At 38.7% G+C, this 23,824-nt stretch overlaps 2 protein-coding genes across 2 annotated transcripts; one reads left to right on the forward strand and one right to left on the reverse strand.

Moving 5' to 3' along the window:
• Positions 1–52: 52 nt before the first annotated feature.
• On the forward strand, positions 53–16,679 carry LOC133732886 (calpain-type cysteine protease DEK1). Its single transcript, XM_062160487.1, has 31 exons — positions 53–657; positions 2,414–2,664; positions 3,254–3,436; positions 3,584–3,719; positions 4,268–4,398; positions 4,480–4,594; positions 4,681–5,707; positions 5,829–5,939; positions 6,159–6,217; positions 7,112–7,274; positions 7,845–8,118; positions 8,235–8,385; positions 8,488–8,599; positions 8,686–8,851; positions 8,943–9,013; positions 9,132–9,223; positions 9,344–9,506; positions 9,705–9,776; positions 10,467–10,844; positions 10,930–11,045; positions 11,134–11,431; positions 12,124–12,443; positions 12,681–13,032; positions 13,164–13,484; positions 13,564–13,668; positions 13,753–13,881; positions 14,239–14,619; positions 14,714–14,851; positions 15,108–15,344; positions 15,438–15,886; positions 16,185–16,679. The coding sequence occupies exons 1-30, from the start codon at positions 533–535 to the stop codon at positions 15,741–15,743; spliced, it is 6,483 nt and encodes a 2,160-aa protein (XP_062016471.1). The 5' UTR covers positions 53–532; the 3' UTR covers positions 15,744–15,886; positions 16,185–16,679.
• A 246-nt stretch (positions 16,680–16,925) lies between these two features.
• On the reverse strand, positions 16,926–22,964 carry LOC133734552 (receptor-like protein 3). The gene is made up of 4 exons (XM_062162181.1): positions 22,839–22,964; positions 17,840–18,542; positions 17,689–17,756; positions 16,926–17,627 (listed from the first exon to the last, which is right to left on the reverse strand). The coding sequence occupies exons 1-4, from the start codon at positions 22,962–22,964 to the stop codon at positions 16,926–16,928; spliced, it is 1,599 nt and encodes a 532-aa protein (XP_062018165.1).
• Between the last annotated feature and the right edge of the window lie 860 nt (positions 22,965–23,824).

Here is a 23,824-nt window from a genome sequence, read left to right on the forward strand (position 1 = left end):
CTCTCCTTACTTTTTGATTATTTATTTTTTCCCTACTGAAAAATAATTTTAATTTAGTTATCTGTGTGTCTCTCTCTCTCTCTCTGAAAAAGCTCTTCCCTTTTTTTCACTTCACAGTTCACACAAAGATATATCTCAGTAGGGTTTTAATCTTTACTCTTTCTCCCTCTGAAAACAATCTGTGAGAAAAAACCCCAAACAAACATAAAAGCCAAACTCTTTTTAACCAATCAAGCCCTAATTTCCTCCTCCCATCATCTTCTTGTTGACCCAAAACCTGGGCTTTCACCCTTGTTCAGCTCCTCCTTTACTGCCCAGCTCCAATTTCAGCTCCAAACCCTAGTCCCAAACCTCAAAACCAGTTTCCAATATGACCCATTTCCTCTGAATTCACCACCATGCTACTGCCATTCTAGCCAATTGAGGCTACTGGGTGCCCACCTCATTTACCAAGTTCGATTCTTTTCCACTGAATTTGGAAGTTGGGGGAAATGCATGTGTTATCTAAGTGAGAAAGAGAGAGAGGGAAGCCATGGAAGGAGATGAGCGTCACGTGCTGCTCGCATGCGTCATTTCAGGAACCCTTTTCTCCGTTCTGGGTTCTGCTTCGTTTTCTATACTCTGGCTTGTGAATTGGAGGCCGTGGAGGATCTACAGGTAACTTCACCAAGTTTTTTTCGAATTTTTCGAAAATTTATAGCTTACTGTATCTGCCAACACTAAAGAGTAGATTTAATGCATTGCCTTAACTTATGCTAGTAGATTGTAATTCATGGTTGCATTGATCTACTTGTTCATATCTGCATTGGAACTGTAGTTTAGTTAGAATTTCATGTTAGCAGTGGCAAATGTAGTTTATGGGTTGCCTATTGGGTTTATAGATAGAGGCTAAGGAGGGCTACATTCAGTATGCAAGGTTGGAAATTTTGGGTTTAAAGGAATTTCAAGTTGTTGAAATTGAGGGCTCCGAGAAGAGTTTGGGTTGTGACAGATTTGGGTGTAAAGGAGTGAGAATTCTAGAGTCTGAGCTTTTATATTTTTCTTTCCCATTGCATAAAGTTTGAGACTTTGAGCTTTTGTTGAACCTCCAAACGTAGGAGACACTCATCCACAAGAGCAAGAATCTGGTCAAAGAGGTCGATGAGGCTCTTCCTTCTTTGATGTTAACTAGCTGATTTTGTATTAACTCAGCCGCTTGGTTTTTTAAGAGGTCTAACAGCAGAGTATACGTTTTGGTTTTTGAACCAAGTAAGGTCAAGTGGTGGAGAAAGATTCTTCCTATATTTGCCAAGACTAAAGAGTAAATCAAATGCATTACCTTAATCAGTATTGTACTTGCAATGTATGGACCTGAACTGTAATTAGGTAAAAATTTCATCAATGCATTACCTTAATCACTCTTATATCTGGTTTTGTTTGGAAACTGAAGATTACAGTAAATTATTGCTGGTTAGACCTTCATAAATTTTGGGTTTTGTGTACAAGAGTTATGACAATAAATTTATTTATTTTGGTTTGGATACAAAGTTTAGAGTTTTATTAACTTTGTGGGGAAGATTTTGGTATGACACTTTTAAATTAAATAGTAATGGGTCCAAATGATTTTTCAAAATAGTTTCCTTTTGCATGCTTGATATCTTTCTCAATTTAGAGGATATCGGCACTCACACTGAAGGACAGATATGTCTGATATATCGGAATTGAGGAGTGCATTTGTTGAGTGCTACGAAATATTGACCCTTGTGAAAAAGGAAATATTGGCAAATTTATCAGAGTATCACCTGATATTTCAAACCCTGACCCTTATTTTTATTGGATATGTGCGGCCACACATGTGCCTGATAAGCATTTCTTGCGTTGATGTACATCCGTGTGGTTTCTTCATCCAAAGTTAAGGAGTAAGGATCATTTCCTATTGGAGGGCTTGCTTTGCTGGAGCACAAACAATTTTAGACTCTCTATTTTGTACAAGTGGAACAATACCATGGATGTCAAAGACCTGGATTTATCCCGTCTTTAATTATGTTCTTGACAGGGTTGGTTAACAAATGATAAATTATGAATTGCATCAAAGAGGCATTGTATTAGAGTGAAAGTTGCATTTCTTTTCTGACCTTATTACTGAGTGAGGAATAATGAATAGGTGATGTCTGGTACAATTGTTTATAAATGCAGATGTGAAAATAGATTGGTATCTTTGATTCTTTGGAAGCCTTCTACTTGTTCCTTTAGCTTAATGATGACGTTGTATTATGTACTTATCTACCCTATTGTGACTATTAACGGTATTTGTTTGTCATTGATGTAATTGATTTAAGTTTGGATGCTTAACTCATTCATACAGTCATTCTTCTCTCACTCACTGTGGCTTTAACTCCAATTATAATTGTGTCACCTCTGTTTGTCTTTTCAGTTGGATATTCGCCAGGAAATGGCCAGATATCTTACACGGACCCCAGCTGGATATAGTATGTGGTTTTCTGTCACTCTCTGCATGGATTCTTGTCATTTCTCCAGTTCTTGTACTAATCATATGGGGAAGCTGGTTGGTTGTAATATTGGATCGACATATAATTGGTCTGGCTGTTATTATGGCTGGTACTGCTCTTCTACTGGCTTTCTATTCAATCATGCTTTGGTGGCGAACGCAATGGCAGAGCTCAAGTATGTATTTCTTGGACCTTTTCCTAATTGATATATCAACTTTATTTTTCTTAATATGATGGTTTAGTAAATGTAAAGAGGTAGTAAGATCTGAATTTCTTAAGATAATAAGAAAGCCTGGCAAGGTATTGTCTTTATGAACACAGAGTTGTTATTGCAAATGGTGCCTTGGTCGTCATATGGTTGATGAGTTAGTTATGGCACATAGTTCTACATGCATTATAAGTGAACAAACATTGTTAGCTGAGGCTGGCTATCCCTGGTCCTGGCTTACTGCCAGTCTGCTACTGGATAAATAGCTATAGAATGTCAATGCTAAATAAATTCAGGTTGTGATATTAATGATGGATACTCCCCTTAAAAAAAAAAAAAAAATTAATGATGGATACTTGATAGGTCTATTAGTGCACTCATGTGGAAGTTACTCGCATATACTTAGATAATTGAAGGTTTTGTTGGGGATCTAGTTTGATTAATTATAGTGGCTGGAAATATCTAAGTTTTTGCTTTTCATATTTATGTTCTTATACTGTCTATTTACAGATTTTATGCAAGTATTAAACTTGGTTTGAAATCTTATATTAAACAGGGGCTGTTGCTATTCTTCTTCTTCTTGCTGTTGCCCTTCTCTGTGCCTATGAACTCTGTGCTGTATATGTTACAGCTGGTTCAAAAGCATCTCAGCGGTATTCGCCTTCTGGTTTCTTTTTTGGTGTATCAGCAATTGCCTTGGCAATCAACATGCTCTTTATCTGTAGAATGGTGTTTAATGGTACCTTGCAAATCCTATCCCATTTAGTATATTTTTCTTCAATGCATTATGTTTCTCAATTGAAAGATGTTTATCTAACTGAAGTGATAATCTGTAATTTCTGCTATCAAAATGTTTTCCTCCTGTAATCTCTGTTTATATGTGCAGGAAATGGCTTAGATGTCGATGAGTATGTGAGGAAGGCATACAAATTTGCTTATTCTGATTGTATAGAAGTAGGTCCTGTGGCCTGTTTACCAGAACCACCAGATCCGAATGAGTTATATCCTCGACAATCTAGCAGGCAAGCCCCCTAAGTTCATGTTTTATTTTCGCAGTTGAACTTTTGCTTGGTATCAGTTAGGAGTTGCTAGTCCAACTCTGAAGTAGTTGCACTTCTTCTTTTCCCCTGTCCTCTGTTTAATAAATGCTTGTAAAGTGATTAGTTGTGCCTCTTTCACAGCGTTTTGTTGATATTCTCAAGTTTTTTGTTTTGCATGAATCCAATTCCTAATAAAAGAGGGACGGTGAACAGATCTCTTTTCAGTAAAGAAATGGTCTAAATAATCCTTATCGATACTTATTAAAATATTCCAGATAAAAGAGGGATGGTGAGTAGATCACTTTCGCAGTTAATAAATGGTCTAGACCTTATTTACTTATCTTAAACTTTGTGGACTTTCTCCAGGTTTTTGCCCTCCGTTAGGGAGAAATGGCATGGTTGGTTCAAGTCTCATTGATGTTGGTTTTTATAATAGACTTGTGCCTTTATGTAGTGCACTTTTTCTTTCTGGTTCCCAGAATTTTGTTCAATTACTTTCCTCATTTTCCCATTTTATCACTTGATTGTAGGGCTTCACATCTTGGGCTTCTTTACCTTGGCTCACTTGTAGTTCTTCTCGTGTACTCAATCCTATATGGACTTACTGCAAAGGACGCACGTTGGCTTGGAGCCATTACATCAGCTGCTGTGATAATTCTTGGTAAACCAAATCACCATGTTTATCTATTTGTATGAATCACATGGGATTTATTTATTAATTCTCTCATCAATAATGCTGTAGATTGGAACATGGGAGCATGTTTATATGGATTCGAACTCCTTAATAGTCGTGTAGCAGCATTATTTGTTGCCGGCACATCTCGAATTTTTCTCATTTGCTTCGGCGTTCACTACTGGTATGTGCATCTTTGATACTTTAATTGTAATGCCACTGCTTTGGTTTTTCATGGTCGTCATAGATATTGCCATTTCTTTCTCTCAGGTATTTGGGGCACTGCATTAGTTATGCAGTTGTAGCATCTGTTTTATTAGGTGCTTCTGTTTCTCGTCATTTATCTGTAACAAACCCATTGGCTGCAAGGAGAGATGCCTTACAGAGTACTGTTATTCGCCTCAGAGAGGGTTTCCGCAAAAAAGAACAGAACAGTTCATCAAGCTCGTCTGAAGGTTGTGGCTCAAGCATGAAACGCAGTAGTAGTGTTGAAGCAGGTTGCCTCGGTAATGTTGTTGAAGCAAGTAACAGGAGCGCAACACAGAGCACGGTTGATGCTAATAACTGGAGTAATGTTCTATTACGAACTGCGAGTTCTCACGAGGGGATTAATAGTGATAAAAGCATAGATAGTGGGAGGCCAAGTATAGCATTGTGTAGCAGTTCCTGTCGTTCAGTAATCCAAGAGCCTGAAGTGGGAACTTCCTTTACTGACAAAAATTGCGATCAAAATAGCGCATTGGTGGTTTGTTCTAGCAGTGGTCTTGAAAGCCAAGGCTGTGAATCCAGTGCATCAAATTCTGCAAGTCAACAAACTTTAGATTTGAATTTAGCTTTTGCATTGCAAGAAAGGTTGAATGACCCCAGGATAACATCTATGCTAAAGAAGAGGGGAAGACAAGGTGACCTTGAACTAGTTAATCTTTTGCAGGATAAAGGACTGGATCCTAACTTTGTTATGATGTTGAAGGAGAAGAGCTTGGATCCAACCATTCTGGCATTACTTCAAAGAAGTAGTTTGGATGCTGATAGGGATCATCGTGACAATACAGATATCACCATAGCTGACTCAAACAGTGTGGATAATGGTTTACCCAATCAAATCTCTTTATCAGAAGAACTGAGGCTTCACGGGCTTGAAAAATGGCTCCAATTATCTAGGATTGTTTTGCACCATGTAGTAGGTACCCCAGAGAGAGCATGGGTTCTCTTTAGTTTTGTTTTCATCCTCGAAACAATTGCTGTGGCAATTGTCCGTCCAAAGATAATCAAAATAATAAATGCGACACATCAACAGGTGAGTAAGGGCTCATTTTACTCTACATTATTATTCTATTAGTTTGTAAGTTTATTCTATAAATGTTACACCTGTAGTTATATTGTACCAGTACAAAACTTATGAAATTTTATCTTTACAGTTTGAATTTGGGTTTGCGGTGCTGCTGTTATCTCCTGTGGTCTGTTCAATCATGGCTTTTCTTCGATCTCTTCAAGCAGAAGAAATGGCCATGACCTCTAAGCCACGCAAGGTATTTACTACATACTTTGCTGGTATATTTTATTGGGTTGGAAGTTGGTGTTATACTTTCATCTCTTCCTCCTCAACTGATTTTGATATTGTAATTTTGTTTGGATGATGGTTTTGATATTATTCTTCCTGTATTGCTAATTGTACTGTGACATTTTTTTGGATCTAAAGTTATTATATTATTGCTTATGTTGACTCTTAAAATGTCATGTTTCTTTAGTATGGTTTTGTTGCTTGGCTGCTGAGCACCTGCGTTGGATTATTGCTTTCCTTCTTGAGGTATGTTCTTTTCATGTAATCACTCGAGTAATTTTTTCTTTTATATGAAAACCAATTTGTTTTCTTCTTTTGACATTTATTTGGAGAATAGGGCGCATCACATATGGAGAAAACTAAGTCCTTTCTTTTAAACTTTTTGGTATCAATTGTATAAAGATTTGTTGAAAGGATTAACAATGTCTGAATGAACAGAAGATGCCCCCCCCCCCATTCTCTCCTCTCTCTCTCTCTCTCCCTCTCCCTCTCCTTGTGTGTAAAAGAGTCTTGAAACTTTTTCTATAATATTTTGTCTTAAAAGGGATATTCTCTCTTGCCAAACCAGTGTCTATTTAACATCAAGCCTATGAATTCATTATCAAGCCTTTAGGTGGACAGAAATTGGAGGATTTTTGAAGTCTTAAGAGGGTGCATGTGCTTTTGGGAGTGTTAATTTGTGGGAAACTGTTTCAGTGCTTTTTATTTTTTGGATTTGGAAGGCAGTTATGGTTTAGGAATTCTGGCTTGATTAGGTGTTTGTCATTTAGGTTCTTTTGACTCTTTCCTGCTTTCTTTTTTTTCTTTTCTTTTTTTAATTTTTAATTTTAATTTTTTCCTGATGTGGACTTCCTGTCATCAAGATGCCCATTCGTCTCATGCACCTTTTTCAAAATGTATTAATCAAGATACCATTTTGTCAAATGCCCAATAGTATAGTACTGTCTTCCTGTCAACTGTTTTTGACCAATATATAGTTGCAAATACCTTTCGATTTTCTTTGTTTTCACCTCTTTTTATAAATCAATTATATCTGGTTTGCTTGTCCAATACTTTCTCGAAGTTGTATAATAGCAACTGCCCCTAAGCCGGTAGGTTTTTTTTTTCTGTTTCATTGAATATATGCTCTTTCTTTTGCAGCAAATCATCAGTTCTTCTGGGATTGTCTTTGACTGTTCCCCTCATGGTGGCATGCCTTTCTGTTGCCATTCCTACATGGATCCGTAATGGCTACCAATTTTGGGTTCCTCAATTACATTGTGCAGGTCCTGCAGGGAACCATCAAATTCGGGGAACAAAAGAGGTTTTTTGTTCATGCATTTTACACCAAGTTTAATGTGAACCCTTGAGCAGTGTAGATTTATTAGGTTTTGAATAGGCTCTTACTGGGTGTCGGGGTTGTATAACAACTGCATGACATGGTCTGCACACTGATGGGCTTGGTTGCTCTTACATCCCACTACTTAATGTGTTGTTCATTTAAAATATATAAATCATAAAAAACACTATATCCAAAAGCTAATCATTTCTGGAGCAATTACATGTAAATCGTGGTGTATGATGGGTGATAGTCTGGAGACAACAATTTAGCTCTATAAATGTCATTTCCCAGTATACACATAGGACTATGAAGTGATATCTTATATGCTGAATATTTGTCGATTGGCTTTATTTTTAATTGGTAATACCTAAAATGTCATTGATTTAGTTTGAGGTTCAAACTTTATGAGTACTTTGGCGTTCAGATTCATTTGCCCTGGACGTGTCTCACTTCAGTTGCTTGAATAGTAGCTTTTCTTCTACTTTTCACTCGTTAAATTTGTAGTTGACTTGAAATTCCGGGCAATTCTAATTCCATCTTTTACTTTTCCAGGGTGTTATTCTTGTCTTCTGCACAACATTATTTACTGGATCTGTATTAGCTCTCGGTGCAATAGTGTCTGCAAAGCCCTTGGATGACTTAAATTACAAAGGATGGACGGGTGAACAGAAAAGCTTTACATCTCCTTATGCATCATCTGTGTACATTGGCTGGGCTATGGCTTCTGCCATTGCTTTACTGGTTACTGGTGTACTGCCAATTGTTTCATGGTTTGCATCTTACCGGTTCTCCATGTTTTCTGCTGTGTGTGTCGGGATATTTACAGGTGAGTTTTTCTAGATTTTCTTGCTTCAAGACTTAGTTTTCTATTGAACATCATTGGTACTTGAAGCCTGTTTTATGTTTTCTCAAGAATTGTATGGAACTCCCCTCTTTTTGCAGCTGTCCTCGTGTCATTTTGTGGTGCATCCTATATTGAGGTTGTGAAATCTAGAGATGACCAAGTTCCAACAAAGGGTGATTTCCTTGCTGCTTTACTTCCTTTAATTTGCATTCCAGCATTTCTGTCTCTGTGCTCGGGGTTGTATAAATGGTAAGTGAACTCCTTGCTTTCTTGTAACTGTTTTGCGGCTGAAATCCATGGCTTGGTGTGTTTAGACATTGTGGTGAAATGCTATGGAATTCATTTTTCCAGGAAGGATGATAATTGGAAGCTTTCTCGGGGTGTTTATATCTTTGTAACCATCGGTCTTCTACTTCTGCTCGGAGCAATAGCAGCTGTTATAGTCGTAGTTACACCATGGACGGTAAGAGAGGACCAATTCTTGTCCTAGATTCTATCAATTTCAAGGTAGTTGGGCTCTCTAACGGGCTTCTTTTGACTTAACAACAGATTGGGGTATCATTTCTTTTAGTTCTTCTCATGATTGTACTGGCTATTGGTGCTATACATCATTGGGCCTCAAACAACTTTTATTTGACAAGGACCCAGACATTCTTTGTTTGTTTCCTCGCTTTTCTTTTGGCACTGGCTGCACTTCTTGTTGGATGGTTTGAAGGTGATAATAATTTGTATTCATTCTTATTATTGCATCACTGTCTCTTTAACACTTGTATACTAATCCTATCATCTTTACTCGTTTTATTCAGATAAACCATTTGTCGGTGCTTCTGTCGGCTACTTTTTGTTTTTGTTTCTTCTTGCCGGGAGGGCATTGACTGTGAGTTGAATTGAATATATTTGTATTCTTATTTTAGATGCTCACACTAGTATTTAATTTCTTCTTGTCTCTATTATCTCAATCCCCTTGATTCTGTGTTACATGACCTTTGGTGCAGGTTCTTCTTTCACCTCCTATAGTTGTTTATTCTCCAAGAGTTCTCCCTGTTTATGTTTATGATGCTCATGCAGACTGTGCAAAGAATGTCAGGTTTGTCAGATATCCCGTGTAATTTTCTCTCTTTCTTGTCAGTATCAGCATGTGATATGCATGCAGTTTAGCTTGACCATATGTTTTTATCTGATACTTGTAATTTGTGTTCCATAATAGTGCTGCATTTCTTGTGCTTTATGGGATTGCATTGGCAACTGAGGGCTGGGGTGTTGTTGCGAGTTTGAAAATTTATCCACCATTTGCTGGTGCCGCTGTATCAGCAATTACTCTTGTTGCTGCCTTTGGGTTTGCTTTCTCTCGTCCCTGCTTGACTCTCAAGGTTTGTGCAGTTTCCTCTAGATTTTTTCATTTGGCTCTTAATTCAAATTTGTAATTTTGAAACTATTTAAGTATTTATGTCATTAGTGAAAATGGCTCGAGATCTTAACTATAGATTACTTGTTTCTATATGCTATAAAATCTCTATCTCATTCTCTCATGTTCTTTTGTCTGACTAAATGTTCATTTTCATGTCTAGATGATGGAAGATGCAGTACACTTTCTTAGTAAAGAAACCGTTGTTCAAGCTATTGCTAGATCTGCCACCAAGGTCTGAGTAATATTATTATAAGCTGTTTTTTCAAGCATTGTTCTTGAATTTCCCATATGTACATGGTAGAAACACACATAAGTATTTGTGTTGTGATAAGCTATCGTGAATAAATAATAAATATAGCTTGCATAGAGCTAGCAATTAAACATATTAGGTTATTTGGTTGGGCATAGCTCAATAATTACCATAGCAAGAAATGGGGACCTCTTATCTTAGACCAAGGGTGAGTTATCTGTCTCCTAGGCCAGCTGTTATTGTAGCATCTTGGGTTTTGTTTTGTACTCGTCCACTTTCTTTATTGTATCTTTGTTTTGATCAATAAAATCTGTTTCTTTTCAGATAAAAAACAATAATTAGCTAAAAGTTATCAGTTGGATATCATAACAGTATTGTAACTAACTGCAATACTCTTTACTTCTTATCAGCAATGTGTGTCCTTCCTCGCGGCATTTGACTGTTGAGATTAAATGAAATGCTTATAAATCTATGATACTCAATGAGTACTGAAAGTTACTATCACCATAGACTGACTAGCATTTTACTATTACACCATAATAAACCTCTTGCTTGTGCAAATGTTAATATGTCGTCTTTAATGTGTCTTTGTTTCTAAAGCTGAATTTTCATTTTGTTTGATAAGGAGTGATGTATTTGTATGTAACTGGAAGTTATTTCTTAACCATGCAGACCAGAAATGCTTTATCTGGAACTTATTCGGCTCCACAAAGGTCTGCCAGTTCAGCTGCTCTTTTGGTTGGAGATCCCACGATAATGCGTGATAGGGCAGGAAATTTTGTGCTTCCCAGAGCAGATGTCATGAAATTGAGAGATCGCTTAAGAAATGAGGAGTTAGTTGCAGGATCATTCTTCGGAAGAATGAGATATGGAAGGACTTTCCGCCATGAGCCAACAAGTAGTATTGATCACCGAAGAGAGATGTGTGCTCATGCACGAATATTGGCTTTGGAAGAGGCGATTGATACTGAATGGGTATATATGTGGGATAAATTTGGTGGTTATCTGCTTCTTTTGCTTGGTTTGACTGCTAAGGCAGAACGAGTACAGGTAAATTATGAATATTGTTGCTTGACAGCTATGATATATTAGTTCTACTGTAAATATTGATGACGGTGTTCATGGGTTGTGCTAGGATGAGGTACGCTTGAGACTCTTTCTTGATAGCATAGGATTTGCAGACTTAAGTGCCAAGAAAATAAAAAAATGGATGCCAGAGGATCGTAGGCAGTTTGAGATTATTCAGGAGAGGTACAGATCTTTTCTAACATTTTGTTATCTCTATGTTATTATGACCATTTTCGGTGTGACTAATTGTCATAATATATTTGTTCTGTAGTTACATAAGAGAAAAGGAGATGGAAGAGGAACTCTTAATGCAAAGACGTGAAGAGGAGGGGAAAGGCAAAGAGAGAAGAAAGGCTCTCTTGGAGAAGGAAGAACGCAAATGGAAGGAGATAGAAGCGTCTTTAATTTCCTCCATTCCTAATGCTGGCAGCAGGGAAGCTGCAGCTGTGGCAGCTGCAGTGCGTGCAGTAGGGGGTGATTCTGTTCTTGATGATTCTTTTGCTCGAGAGAGAGTCTCAAGCATTGCGCGTCGCATACGCACAGCTCAGTTAACTCGGCGAGCACTGCAGGTGTTCTATCTTATATAATATCAAACTATTTCAAGTAAATCATTATAACTTTATAAGTGATAGCAACACCATTTTTATTAATGAAAAGAAGCTTCAAATCTCAGATGTTATCTGGACTTTATTCAATATATTTTAGTCTTAATGGCATCCACATAAGTTGATAATACAAGACCTATAGGCCACAGGAGTACTTTGTCTTGCATGTTCTAATGTTTTCTCTGTGATGGTTTTTTTTTTTTTTGTAGCCTGGATTTGGGAATGTTATTCCCAGGGTAGCCTTCTAGAATAAACTGTTATACTTAGATTGAAATCATATGAGAGATTTTCGCCTTCTAGGATAGATTGATATACCTAAAGTTGAAATCACACATGAGAGATTGTCTCAGATGGAAACAAATAGAGAGTGAGATACAAGGCATGGACCACGTCCAAGGGGTTTTATGTGGTCATACCATGTAATCAATCATCTCATGGACCAATAAATCCGTTGAGTCCTTGGGGGTTTATATGCTATTGCTTTTCTGTTTTACCTTATATCAAAATTTTATTTTTATTTTTATTTTTTATACATCTCTCTAATTTATCTTTCGGCTTAGTTTAGCTTGGACTTTTCCTTTCCTGGATCTAAGCTCATTTCTATAAGCTGCAACAAACCTAATTGTGAAAACTGTGGTTGTTAATGCTATTGGCAGACAGGAATTTCCGGTGCTGTATGCGTTCTAGATGATGAACCGACAACAAGTGGCAGGCACTGTGGCCAGATTGATTCTAGCATCTGTCAAAGTCAGAAGATCAGCTTTTCCATTGCAGTGATGATCCAACCTGTGTCTGGGCCTGTTTGCCTGTTAGGCACTGAGTTTCAAAAGAAAGTTTGTTGGGAAATATTGGTCGCCGGTTCTGAGCAAGGAATTGAAGCTGGACAAGTTGGGCTTAGATTGATCACTAAAGGCGACAGACAAACTACTGTTGCAAAGGAGTGGAGTATTAGTGCAACTAGTATTGCAGATGGAAGGTTTGGGCATTGTCCTTTTCCAAACAAAATTATTAGCATTGTCTTTCCTAAATATAATATTGGCGTTATCCTTCTTACAACCTTGTGTTGTACATGTGTGTGAGGCCAGGTTTTTTTTTTTTGTTAGTGAGTGTTGGGGAGAGGAAATCAGTGCGCGCTTAATCATGCTCTTTCAGCCATGTATACGTTTTTGTTGATAGCTGTCAAATCTCACTGGAGTCCTTACTTACATTTCAGGTGGCATTTGGTAACCATGACAATTGATGCTGATTTAGGTGAGGCAACTTGCTATCTTGATGGTGGTTTTGATGGCTACCAGACTGGTTTACCATTGCATGTGGGTAATACTATTTGGGAGCAAGGAACAGAAGTTTGGGTAGGTGTTAGACCGCCTACAGATATGGATGCATTTGGGAGGTCAGACAGTGAAGGGGCTGAGTCCAAGATGCATATTATGGATGTGTTTCTATGGGGAAGGTGCTTAACGGAGGATGATATTGCTGCTCTCCATACAGCTGTTGGGTCAGCTGATACTAGTATGATAGATTTTCCTGAAGATGCTTGGCAGTGGGCAGATTCACCTTCTAGAGTATGTTGTTTTCGTCATGTTATATGATTACATATCCATGCTCGAATATCGAGTATGTATTTTTGGTTGATGATATAAGTGGTTAAGTTACCCAATTCTGATTCTTGTTTTTTTTTCTTTTCCTTGAGTAGCTTGACGAATGGGATAGTGATCCTGCCGATGTAGATCTCTATGATAGGGATGAAGTTGATTGGGATGGGCAATATTCTAGTGGAAGGAAAAGAAGATCGGAGCGTGATGGAGTTCTGGTTGATTTGGATTCCTTTGCCAGGAGGTTTAGGAAACCTAGGATGGAAACGCAAGAAGAAATTAATCAACGAATGCTTTCTGTTGAATTGGCTGTCAAAGAAGCTCTCTGTGCAAGAGGAGAAACAAATTTTACTGATCAGGAGTTTCCTCCAAATGATCAATCACTATTTGTAGATTCGGAAAATCCCCCTTCAAAGTTGCAGGTAAGTTTTCTGACTTTTCTGACCACTTTTTAGGTTTAATGAGTGTGATATTAAATGACTTTTGGTTTTGCGAATCTAGGTCGTTTCAGAATGGATGAGGCCTGCTGATATTGTAAAAGAGAGCAGGCTTGCTACTCGGCCGTGCTTATTTTCTGGCACTGTGAATCCTTCTGATGTTTGTCAGGTTAGGCCCTTTATCAAAATGACATTTAAATTTGCTTCTTATTCTGGTCAGCATTTTCCACAAGTGACTTTGTGTTCTAAATAGGGTCGGCTGGGTGATTGTTGGTTTTTGAGTGCTGTTGCTGTTCTGACGGAAGTTTCTCGAATATCAGAAGTTATTATTACTCCAGAGTATAATGAGGAAGGAATCTACACTGTCCGCTTCTGTATTCAGGTGCCTTCATACTTTCGAGTTAAAATTTTAAATCTGTATCCATAGAAGCTCAGTTACAAATCTGGTTTGAATTGTAACAAAAAAAAAATGGTTTAAATTGTCTGTTGGATCTATATTTTTTTAGTATAGACTAATGGAAATTCTTTACATTCTTCACTTCTGGCTACAGTGATGATGGTTTTGCTTAATGTTAACTAGGACAGCTACAAAACTCTTTAATCATTTGTTGTATCCAATGATGTATGGGTGGACTTTTGTTTTACTCTATTGTCTTTTTAAAGTTCTTGTTTCTATAAAATTGTTCTGTTTCCTATTAAAAATAACTACTAACGAAGCTTGTTCCTGACTTTTCTTTAGGGTGAGTGGGTTCCTGTTGTTGTTGATGATTGGATTCCATGTGAATCACCGGGTAAACCAGCATTTGCTACTAGTAGAAAAGGTAACGAGTTGTGGGTCTCTTTACTGGAGAAGGCATATGCCAAATTGCATGGCTCCTATGAAGCATTAGAAGGTGGACTTGTCCAAGATGCTCTTGTAGACCTCACTGGAGGTGCAGGTGAAGAAATTGATATGAGGAGTGCTCAGGCCCAAATTGATCTTGCGAGTGGTCGATTATGGTCTCAATTGTTGCGCTTCAAACAAGAGGGATTTCTTCTGGGTGCTGGAAGTCCATCTGGTTCAGATGTACATATTTCCTCCAGTGGCATTGTGCAAGGTCATGCTTACTCGTTATTGCAGGTGAGTTGGAACGCCCACCAGACATTTTCTTTTTATGTGCAACCAAATGAAATTTTGATAAAGTTAGTCACACTAGCTAATCTTTTTAACTCAGGTGAGAGAGGTGGATGGTCACAAGCTTATTCAGATTCGCAATCCATGGGCCAATGAAGTTGAGTGGAATGGCCCCTGGTCTGACTCATCGCCTGAATGGACTGATAGGATGAAGCATAAGCTGAAGCATATTCCACAGGTCTGTTTATTGTAATTCATTTTCCACATCATATAAGTCTTACCTTGTTGTTTCCTTTACCCCACCCAACATCATCACCTGGGCTAACCCCCGAGGGTTTACCTAAGTCATTCAGTTCCTCTGACAGAAAGAAAGGTTTCTATGTCAGAGTTGTTACCATTGATGGCCTATCTATAACCATTCAATTTGATCCCATTGGTGTCATCTTTTTTTTTTCTTTTCTTATCATAACATTGTTTGTGTTCTCTTTTAACAGTCAAAAGATGGCATATTCTGGATGTCCTGGCAAGACTTCCAAATTCATTTTCGATCAATATATGTTTGCCGTATCTATCCCCCAGAGATGCGCTACTCTGTTCATGGCCAATGGCGAAGTTATAGTGCTGGTGGCTGCCAAGACTATGAGACATGGCATCAAAATCCACAATTCCGATTGAGGGCCACAGGGCCAGATGCCTCATTTCCAATTCATGTATTCATTACGTTGACACAGGTATCTTTTGGACCCCCTGTTGCAGATTTATCCATAATTATCTTTTTATTGCTACATTTTTTTATTGACCTTTTTCACATGTTCTCTGCCTAGGGTGTGAGCTTCTCAAGAACAGTTGCTGGTTTCAGAAACTATCAATCCAGTCATGATTCAATGATGTTCTATATTGGGATGAGGATACTCAAAACTCGAGGCCGCCGAGCTGCTTACAATATATACCTACATGAATCAGTCGGCGGGACAGATTATGTTAATTCACGAGAAATATCTTGTGAAATGGTTTTGGATCCAGATCCAAAAGGTTACACAATAGTGCCGACGACTATACACCCTGGCGAAGAAGCTCCATTTGTTCTTTCTGTTTTCACAAAAGCATCAATAACCTTGGAAGCCTTGTAGTATGCAGTGGTGGCTCTTCTGTTATTTTCTTCTCCTTTGGTCTGAGAGCGTATTTGCAGAAATTTTGAATGCTTGGGCTGGACGTTGACTAGGTTTGCCTGCTGGCAGGTTAGAGGCCACAAATCAGAAAACATGCTGACAAGGTAATCTTCCATCTCTCACTTCTTCTTCCTCTTTTTAAATTTTTTGTTTTGTTTTTTGTTTTTAGAAGAAACAACAAAGTGTCATTCATATTCTAGTTTCTTTCCAGATGCTATAAACAATTGTATATTCTTCCCTATCATATTTGAATTACCAAAATTGCATGCCTGTTGCACTTCTCATTTCAATATGTACTTCCAATACATTAGGTACTAAAATAACTTTGCTGCCGAAACAAAGGTGTTTGGAAATTATTGAGTGTCTTAAAGCACTAATTAATTAGGCCTTGTTCATGTACAGGCCGGGCAGACACTGAGCGATTCTCTCACAACTTGAAATGCAAAAATGGGCCAGGTGACAGGTGATACCCTCTGGCAGAACTCAGCTCTACAAGCTCAATCCATCCGAGAGTTGAGTTATTCGTCAGTGAAAATCAGTAAGATTGAATGTCATGATGTGATGTGAACTGGTGTATCTATTGTCCCTTGACTTGGCCTCCAAGTATATCTATCCTTTGCTTCTGCGGTATCAAAGAGGGAAGAGAGCTTTCCGTGGGTTTTGTAATTTTCCTTGTACATACAACTGATTGTTTTGGAGGGAATGAATATAGGGTAGGTTTGATCTTGTAAATGAGGGGGAAATAGGAGGAAAGGAATAGGAATGTTTAGTTCAAGGTTGATATAAGTCAGCAAACTTAGCTAGAATTCTTTGTTCAGGCTGATGCAATTTTGAATTTGAGGGTGTCATATTTGTACAAAGATTGACATTTTCAATGCAAGTTGTAATATTTCATTTCGTTCTTTGTATAATAAATAGGGACACTACTTGTGGCAATTGCGCATGCATTATGTGGATGCTGTTAATTCAATGTTGATTTCTCCTCTCATTTTCAGTGAGTTGATGATTATGTCGGAGAAACTCATCTCATTTGAAACCCTGTGAATATTTTAGTTTTCCTTGAAAGGAAGTGGTGGATAGAACTCATTAAAAAGAGGTCACAATTAAAAACCAGCAACTGTAGGGAAATTACAAATTCTAAGTCTAGCTAGCATTAACCCTTCTCTTCATCTTGTTGATACGCAGCACAATCAGTACGCAGAACATATCTTGCACCTTATCAAGGAATCTGAAGTATGCATATCTCCATGTCTTTTTGAAAATCAATGAACCAGTGACTCCCCAGAATCCTACGATGAACCCAATCCCAGCCCCCGGAATATAAAAGTAAAACGATGGAATTTTATGCTCATCGTCCATATCTTGATCATCAAATCCCTTGACTGAATGGCACTCATTTGGAAGTGGAAAACCACAAACTTTCGCGTTCCCTTCAAACGCAGATACATCAAAGCCTTGTATCTGAGTGCCTGTTGGTATTCGCCCTTCCAGATTGTTGTAGGAGACATTGAAAAATGACAAAAAATTGATCAGACTAGTCAATGATGATGAAATTTGTCCAGACAAATGATTCTCGGAGAGATCCAAATAATTCAAGTCCTTGAGGTTAGATATTTGGCGTGGGATGTTGCCGGCCGGTGAAGTTGTTGTGCTCAAGCCCCAAGCGACGGAGACTATCCAATTGGCCGATTTCAATAGGTATACTTCCATATATGCTGGCTGTTGTGTCCCAAGTATATCGCCGGTGGATAGGAAGAAAATGACCTGTACGTGTGGCTGACCTATTAGACCATCAGTTGTATCCAATACAGGCAGTTCAAAATCAGGATGATGATTGATCTTCCCCTTGTTTAGATTTAGATAACAACATAGGTAGTCTCAAAAGCTGCTTTGGAAATTCACCTACAATTCTGTTTGAACTAAAATCCACATTAAACAGCCTTGGGAGATTCCCCAGTTGACTTGGAATTGGCCCTGTGATTTTATTAGAATTTAAATGTAAGACTATTAGATTCGACAACCATGCAGGCATTCTCACCGGTGAGGTTACAACTTACAACCACTCAACTCCAAATTTTCGAGCCTTTGGAACCCATCATCAAAATCAGCTATGCCGAAATCAGCTGGACTTTCCTCGTCTGCTACATAACTAAATTGAAAGGCTAGAAATGTGAGACTTTTGGAATGCATCAATATATTCATTGCCTTTGTGATATTTCTCAATCTACTGTAACTAATTGAGAGGAAGGACAAGGATTTCAATGATAGGATCTCAGGTTCTATTTGTCCCTCTATATCGTTTGCACCAAGTCGAATTGCTTTCAGGGACTTGCATGAGTAAAGGCTCATTGGCAAACTGCCATTCAAGTTATTGGACAGGAGGTCGAGTTTAGTGAGTTGACTGAGTTTTGAGAAATTAAGCGTGGAAATATCCCCTTGCAAATGATTGCCTCCTAAACTTAGTTGTATAAGGTTCGTGCAATTCATCAAAGATGGGGGCAGAGAACCTTCAAAATTGTTCAAAGGAAGGTACAAGATTTTCAACTTGGAGAGCTTCCCAAAATCGAGAGGAAGCACACCCCTCAATTGGTTGACACGGAGGTCAAGAATTGCAAGGTTGGTGAGGTTCACAATTCTATCACTAATGACTCCATCAAGTGAATTGCGAGGTATTGCAATTTCTTCAAGTTTGGCAGCCTTGTAGATATCTTCTGGATTCTGGAAGTCCTCCCGAGAGGTTGTTGTACCCGGCACGAAAAACTTTCAGTTTGGAACACCCTCCTAGTCCACTGGACAAACTGCCACTGAAATCATTAATTAAAGGAAAAATCCAATTCACTAATCAAAGGAGAAGAGTGAAGACAAAGTGAGGACGGGATAGATCCTGAGAAGATATTGTTGCTGACCCGGAAACTAGTCAAGTTCCTAGCTTGTCGGAAGAATGGAGATGGAATTGGACCACTGAATTGATTGTTGGACAAATCCAGCACTCGGATACCGGATGGTAGAAAAAGTGGTAGCTCCCCAGAAAAAAGGTTAGAGCTCAAATCAAGGACTTCAAGATGACTCAAGGACAAGAAGGAACCAACACTTTGATCTAGGTAATTGTCTGAGAGATTCAAGTGGGTGAGATGTGTGAGATTTCCAAGTACTACAGTTGATGAAGGAAAAGTAGTACCTTGTTTGAGTGTGAGCCCTTAATTTGGAGGGCAATGACAGATGGGTGATCCAACCAGCCGCATCGCAATTGATGCCTTGCCAGCGGCAACAGTCATCGGAAGTCCAATTTAAGCTAGGAAGAAGGAGAAGAAAGAGTGAGGGCGAAGGATAAGAGAGAAGTACGTTCAGTTTGGCTGCATGCATGGATATTAGTAGTAGTACACACTACACAGTATGCATTAATAGAATACGATAACAAAAAGAAGGAAACAATGAGCCATATGAATGAACTGGACTTGTGGGATATATGTATATGTCTTTGTCTACGTATATACACACACATTCCATTTTGACTTTTTGAGAGAGTTGAAAAAGCACTTTCTCGTTGAAAGGTTCTATACATCTGCCCCTTCTCTTGGAGATGGCTGGCTGACTGAAATACCATCATCTGATTTGAATTGGTTTATTATCTCATTGTTTGTATTCTTAATTTGTCAACGAAACCATATAATACTGGAAGCGTATAAGAGATAAGGCCGGCAATACTTAATAATCAAGTCGTACAATTCACGGCAACTGTAGTTGACTGACCAGCTCTATTTCAGGAACTAATCTCACGCAGCATCATCCAACTTGTTTCTTCATCAGGAAACTGCAGTTGTCCAGCTTTATGACAGTTGAACACTTTGAAAGAGTCTACCTTAATTATTACCCTGGTATTACATGCTGCAGAAAAGCACTCACACTTCTTGCAAACTCTTGTTTTTGAGACCGATCGATCGAGAGAATGAACAATATTGTCAAATTCATGAACAAGTCTGCTTCCAAAAATATTTGGACTGTCAATTTCAAGATTTCGCCTTGTGAGTATCGGATACAACCAAAGGTGTCTCCAACGAGGGGAGATGATACTAGTATTCACTGCATTTCTTATAATTTATAGTTAGCATATATTGAAACTATGGATTCGAGAATGCTATCTGGCGGCTCATGGATCAGAGCCTTACTCCGGCCCTTACCCTGAAAGCATATGAATTTTGAACAACGAATTAAGAGCAAATAGTGGGAATATTACCGATTAACTCAAGAACAAGAGATTAAAGAGAAGAAAAAAAATTTAAGAAACAGAGAGATAAATTAATGGTCAAAACACCAGGATCCCAAATTTCCATTAGCGTGCAGGCAGGTATGTTTTTTTTGTATTTCCTTGTAAGCCTTTATAAACCCTACCGTAGAAGATAAGTTTCTCTTTCTTCCAGTAGCTTGTTGACCCATTGACCTTCACTTTGAAGAGAAAGCTGGGCACGGCTGATATCGGAACAGAAGAACAAACGGTTTAATGAAGGAGAATGGGGCAATCCATTCTTTTCCTTTGGTCTAAGTGGACACATTCTCCGGGAAAAAGTCACAAACAGTATCCCAACTTAAAGTTATTCTACATTTTGGTACCCCATCTTTTAAATATATCAAAGTGATATCTCAACATATTACGTACTTATGCATAACATTCGTACACGCCGTTAATAACACTGTTAACTCAAGTATCAAGTAGCTTTATGTCATGGGTATTTTCGTCTATTTATGTTTTCCCACCAAAAATTCCATGGGAGAGGATCTAAAATTCCTTTCTTTTTGCTGAAAATAAAATTTGTCATCAAGGAAAATATTATATTTGGGTTTATGGAAGATCAATTTAAGTTATTATACTGAAAATTTTGACTTACCAAAATGGCATGCCTGATGCACTTCTCATTTCATTATGTACTTCCAATAATGCACTAAGTACTAAAATAACTTTGCTGCCAGTACAAATGTGTTTGAAAATTTATTGAGCGTCTTAAAGCAAGTGTTTATGTACAGGTCAGGCAGTGTGGGAGTGGTCAACTTTTGCTGGGCCCGCAATTAAGGCGATTAACTCCGCAATTAGTATGGAGATAAATTCCAGTCATGAATGCAGCGATTATTACGGCCTTAACTACGACAATCACTACAAACATGATTACAGTTATTAATGAGCGATGAATGACTGTCGTAAATGAGTCATGATTAACCGACGTTAATACAACAATGATTATCATCATAAGTGAGCAAATGAATGTGACCATAAAGGTGGGAATAATGACGGCTTGTCCCCCAAGTAGGTCATCGCCTATATAAAGGCGGCTCAACGTCAAGGTAAAACATCTCATTCCGACTCTTTCTACTCCACTCGACTAAGAAACATACTGGCTTAGGCATCAGAGGGTTTTCTACAGGTACCCCCCACCTCTTCGAGCCGACGGTCAAACTTTCGAGTCAACGCTCAAAGGAAGCTTCTCGATCAATCCTGGTCAGCTCCCGCTCCAGTCCGCATTCATTGGTGAGTCAAAATCCTCTTCGGAATTTTTCGTCACCAACAGGCAGACAGTATGGAAGTGGTCAACTTTTGCTGGGCCCGCAATTAAGGCGATTAACTCCGCAATTAGTATGGAGATAAATTCCAGTCATGAATGCATCGATTATTACGGCCTTAACTACGACAATAACTACACACAATGATTACGGTTATTAATGAGCGATGAATGACTATCGTAAATGAGTCATGATTAACCGACGTTAATACAACAATGATTATCATCATAAGTGAGCAAATGAATGCGACCATAAAGGTGGGAATAATGACGACTTGTCCCCCAAGTAGGTCATCGCCTATATAAAGACGGCTCAACGTCAAGGTAAAACATCTCATTCCGACTCTTTCTACTCCACTCGACTAAGAAACATACTGGCTTAGGCATCAGAGGGTTTTCTGCAGGTACCCCCCTCCTCTTTGAGCCGACGGTCAAACTTTCGAGTCAACGCTCAAAGGAATCTTCTCGATCAATTCTGGTCAGCTCCGGCTCCAGTCCGCATTCATTGGTGAGTCAAAATCCTCTTCGGAATTTTTCGTCACCAACAGGCAGACATTGTGATCGATTCTCTCACAACTTCAAATGCAGGTGACAGGTGATACCCTTCGGCAGAACTCAGCTCTACAAGCTCAATCCATCCAAGAGTCGAGAGTTCTCAGTGAGTGAGAATCAGTAAGATTGAATGACATGATGTGATATGAACTGGTGCTTGTGAAAGACTTGGGCTTAAATATATCTATCCTTCGCTTTTGCAGTATCAAAGAGGGAAAAGGGCTTTCCGTGAGTCTTGTTATTTTATTTGTACATACAACTAATTGTTTTGTAGGGAATGAATATAGGGTAGGTTTGATCTTGTAAATAAGGGGGGAAATAGGAAGAAAGGAATAGGAATGTTTAGTTCAAGGGTGATATAAGTAAGGGAAAATCGTCCAAACAGTGTCTGAACTTTTCCAGACTATTAATTTTCATACCTGTATTTTGAAAAATATCAAAATGGTACCTGGCGATTTGAGCCCGACCCAATATTCATACCTAGAAACAGTAAAAACGTTAACTTCGTTAAATTTTTAAGGGTAAAAGCGGTACTTCAGAAACAAAAAACTTTTTTTTGGAGTTAACCCCCTCTCCTTCCTTTTTTTTTTGGGGCCGTGACCACTTACCCAATTTTAGCCTAAAAATTGCCCATTTACTCCACTAAGAGTTTTCTAATCCTATTTACTCAATCTAACATCTATTGACAGTATTGCCCTCATTTTAATTAATAAATTACACTCATATCTCTCTCTCTCCTCCCCCCTCACCGATTTCTCTCTCTCTTTCTCTAAACTCGTCTCAGACTCTCTCTCTCTCTCTCTCTCTCTCTCTCTCCAGCCGGTCGGCCAGATGCAGAGCAACGACGCCTTCAACACCTTCTTCTCCAAGACCAGCGCCGGCAAGCACGTCCCAAGCGCAATCTTCGTCGACAATCTGCTCCTAGTCCCAAATCGGCGTTATTCTTCCCAAAAACCTCCGCCATCCTAGTCCGCTCCTCTTCCATCTCTTGAAGCTCCCTAATCTGCTTCTCTTTTCTTTCTTTAATCTCCCTATCCAATTGCTCTATCTCAGGTGTCTGCATGTCGAAGAAAATCCCCATTCTCTTGCGTCGCAGGAATTCGAGTTTAACTAATAGAGAATCGAAGACGCGGATTTGGTAGGAATTGGGGCTGGGCGTGGGCTTTAGGGGTCAGGTTCTCTCTGATGTGGTCTTGTGTCGCATAAATTGGGGGTCGGGAATCGTAGATTGTGGACAACGAGGATTTGGTTTTGAAATTGGGTTTGGGCGTCAGGTTCTTTCTCATGTGGTCTTGCGTAGTAGGAGGAATTAGGGGTCTGAAATCGTAGACTGTGGAAGCGCGGATTTGATTTTGGAATTTGGGTTGGGCGTCGGATTTAGGGGTCATTCCATCATTGGTAGTTCAAGTATTCTATATTATGTACCAAAAATGTGAATATATCCATCCTGACCTTCGCTTAGAGCAATCACCGGTGTCTTTGTCTTTGGTCGATCCGATCTGGTTATTATTGGGGGCAATAATATGATTATTGGGAGGCAATAATATGATTATTAGGAGGCAATAATATAACTATTGGAGGGCAATAATATGATTATTGGGGGGCAATAATATGGTTACTGGGCATTATAGGGGGCAATAAAATCAGACGCCGGAATTCGGTCACCAGTCCGGTTGTCGGATTTGGGATTCCGGTGACCGGTCGCCGGAGTCCGTCACCGGAGTCCCCGACCGGCCACTGGTCACCGGAGTCCGGCAAGGTCTCTGATGACTTCTCTCACTAAGTGACAAAGAAGGAGAGGGCAAAATTGTCCCAAAAATAAATAAAAAAGAATAAAAAAATACTTAATTGGGTATTAGGGAAATAATCTCTTAGAGTGTTTGGGTAAGTGGGCAATTTTTAAGCTAAAATTGGGTAAATGATAATTTTTTTTTTTTTTTT

This window comes from Rosa rugosa, chromosome 2, assembly GCF_958449725.1.
Source record: "Rosa rugosa chromosome 2, drRosRugo1.1, whole genome shotgun sequence".
Lineage (NCBI taxonomy): Eukaryota > Viridiplantae > Streptophyta > Magnoliopsida > Rosales > Rosaceae > Rosa > Rosa rugosa.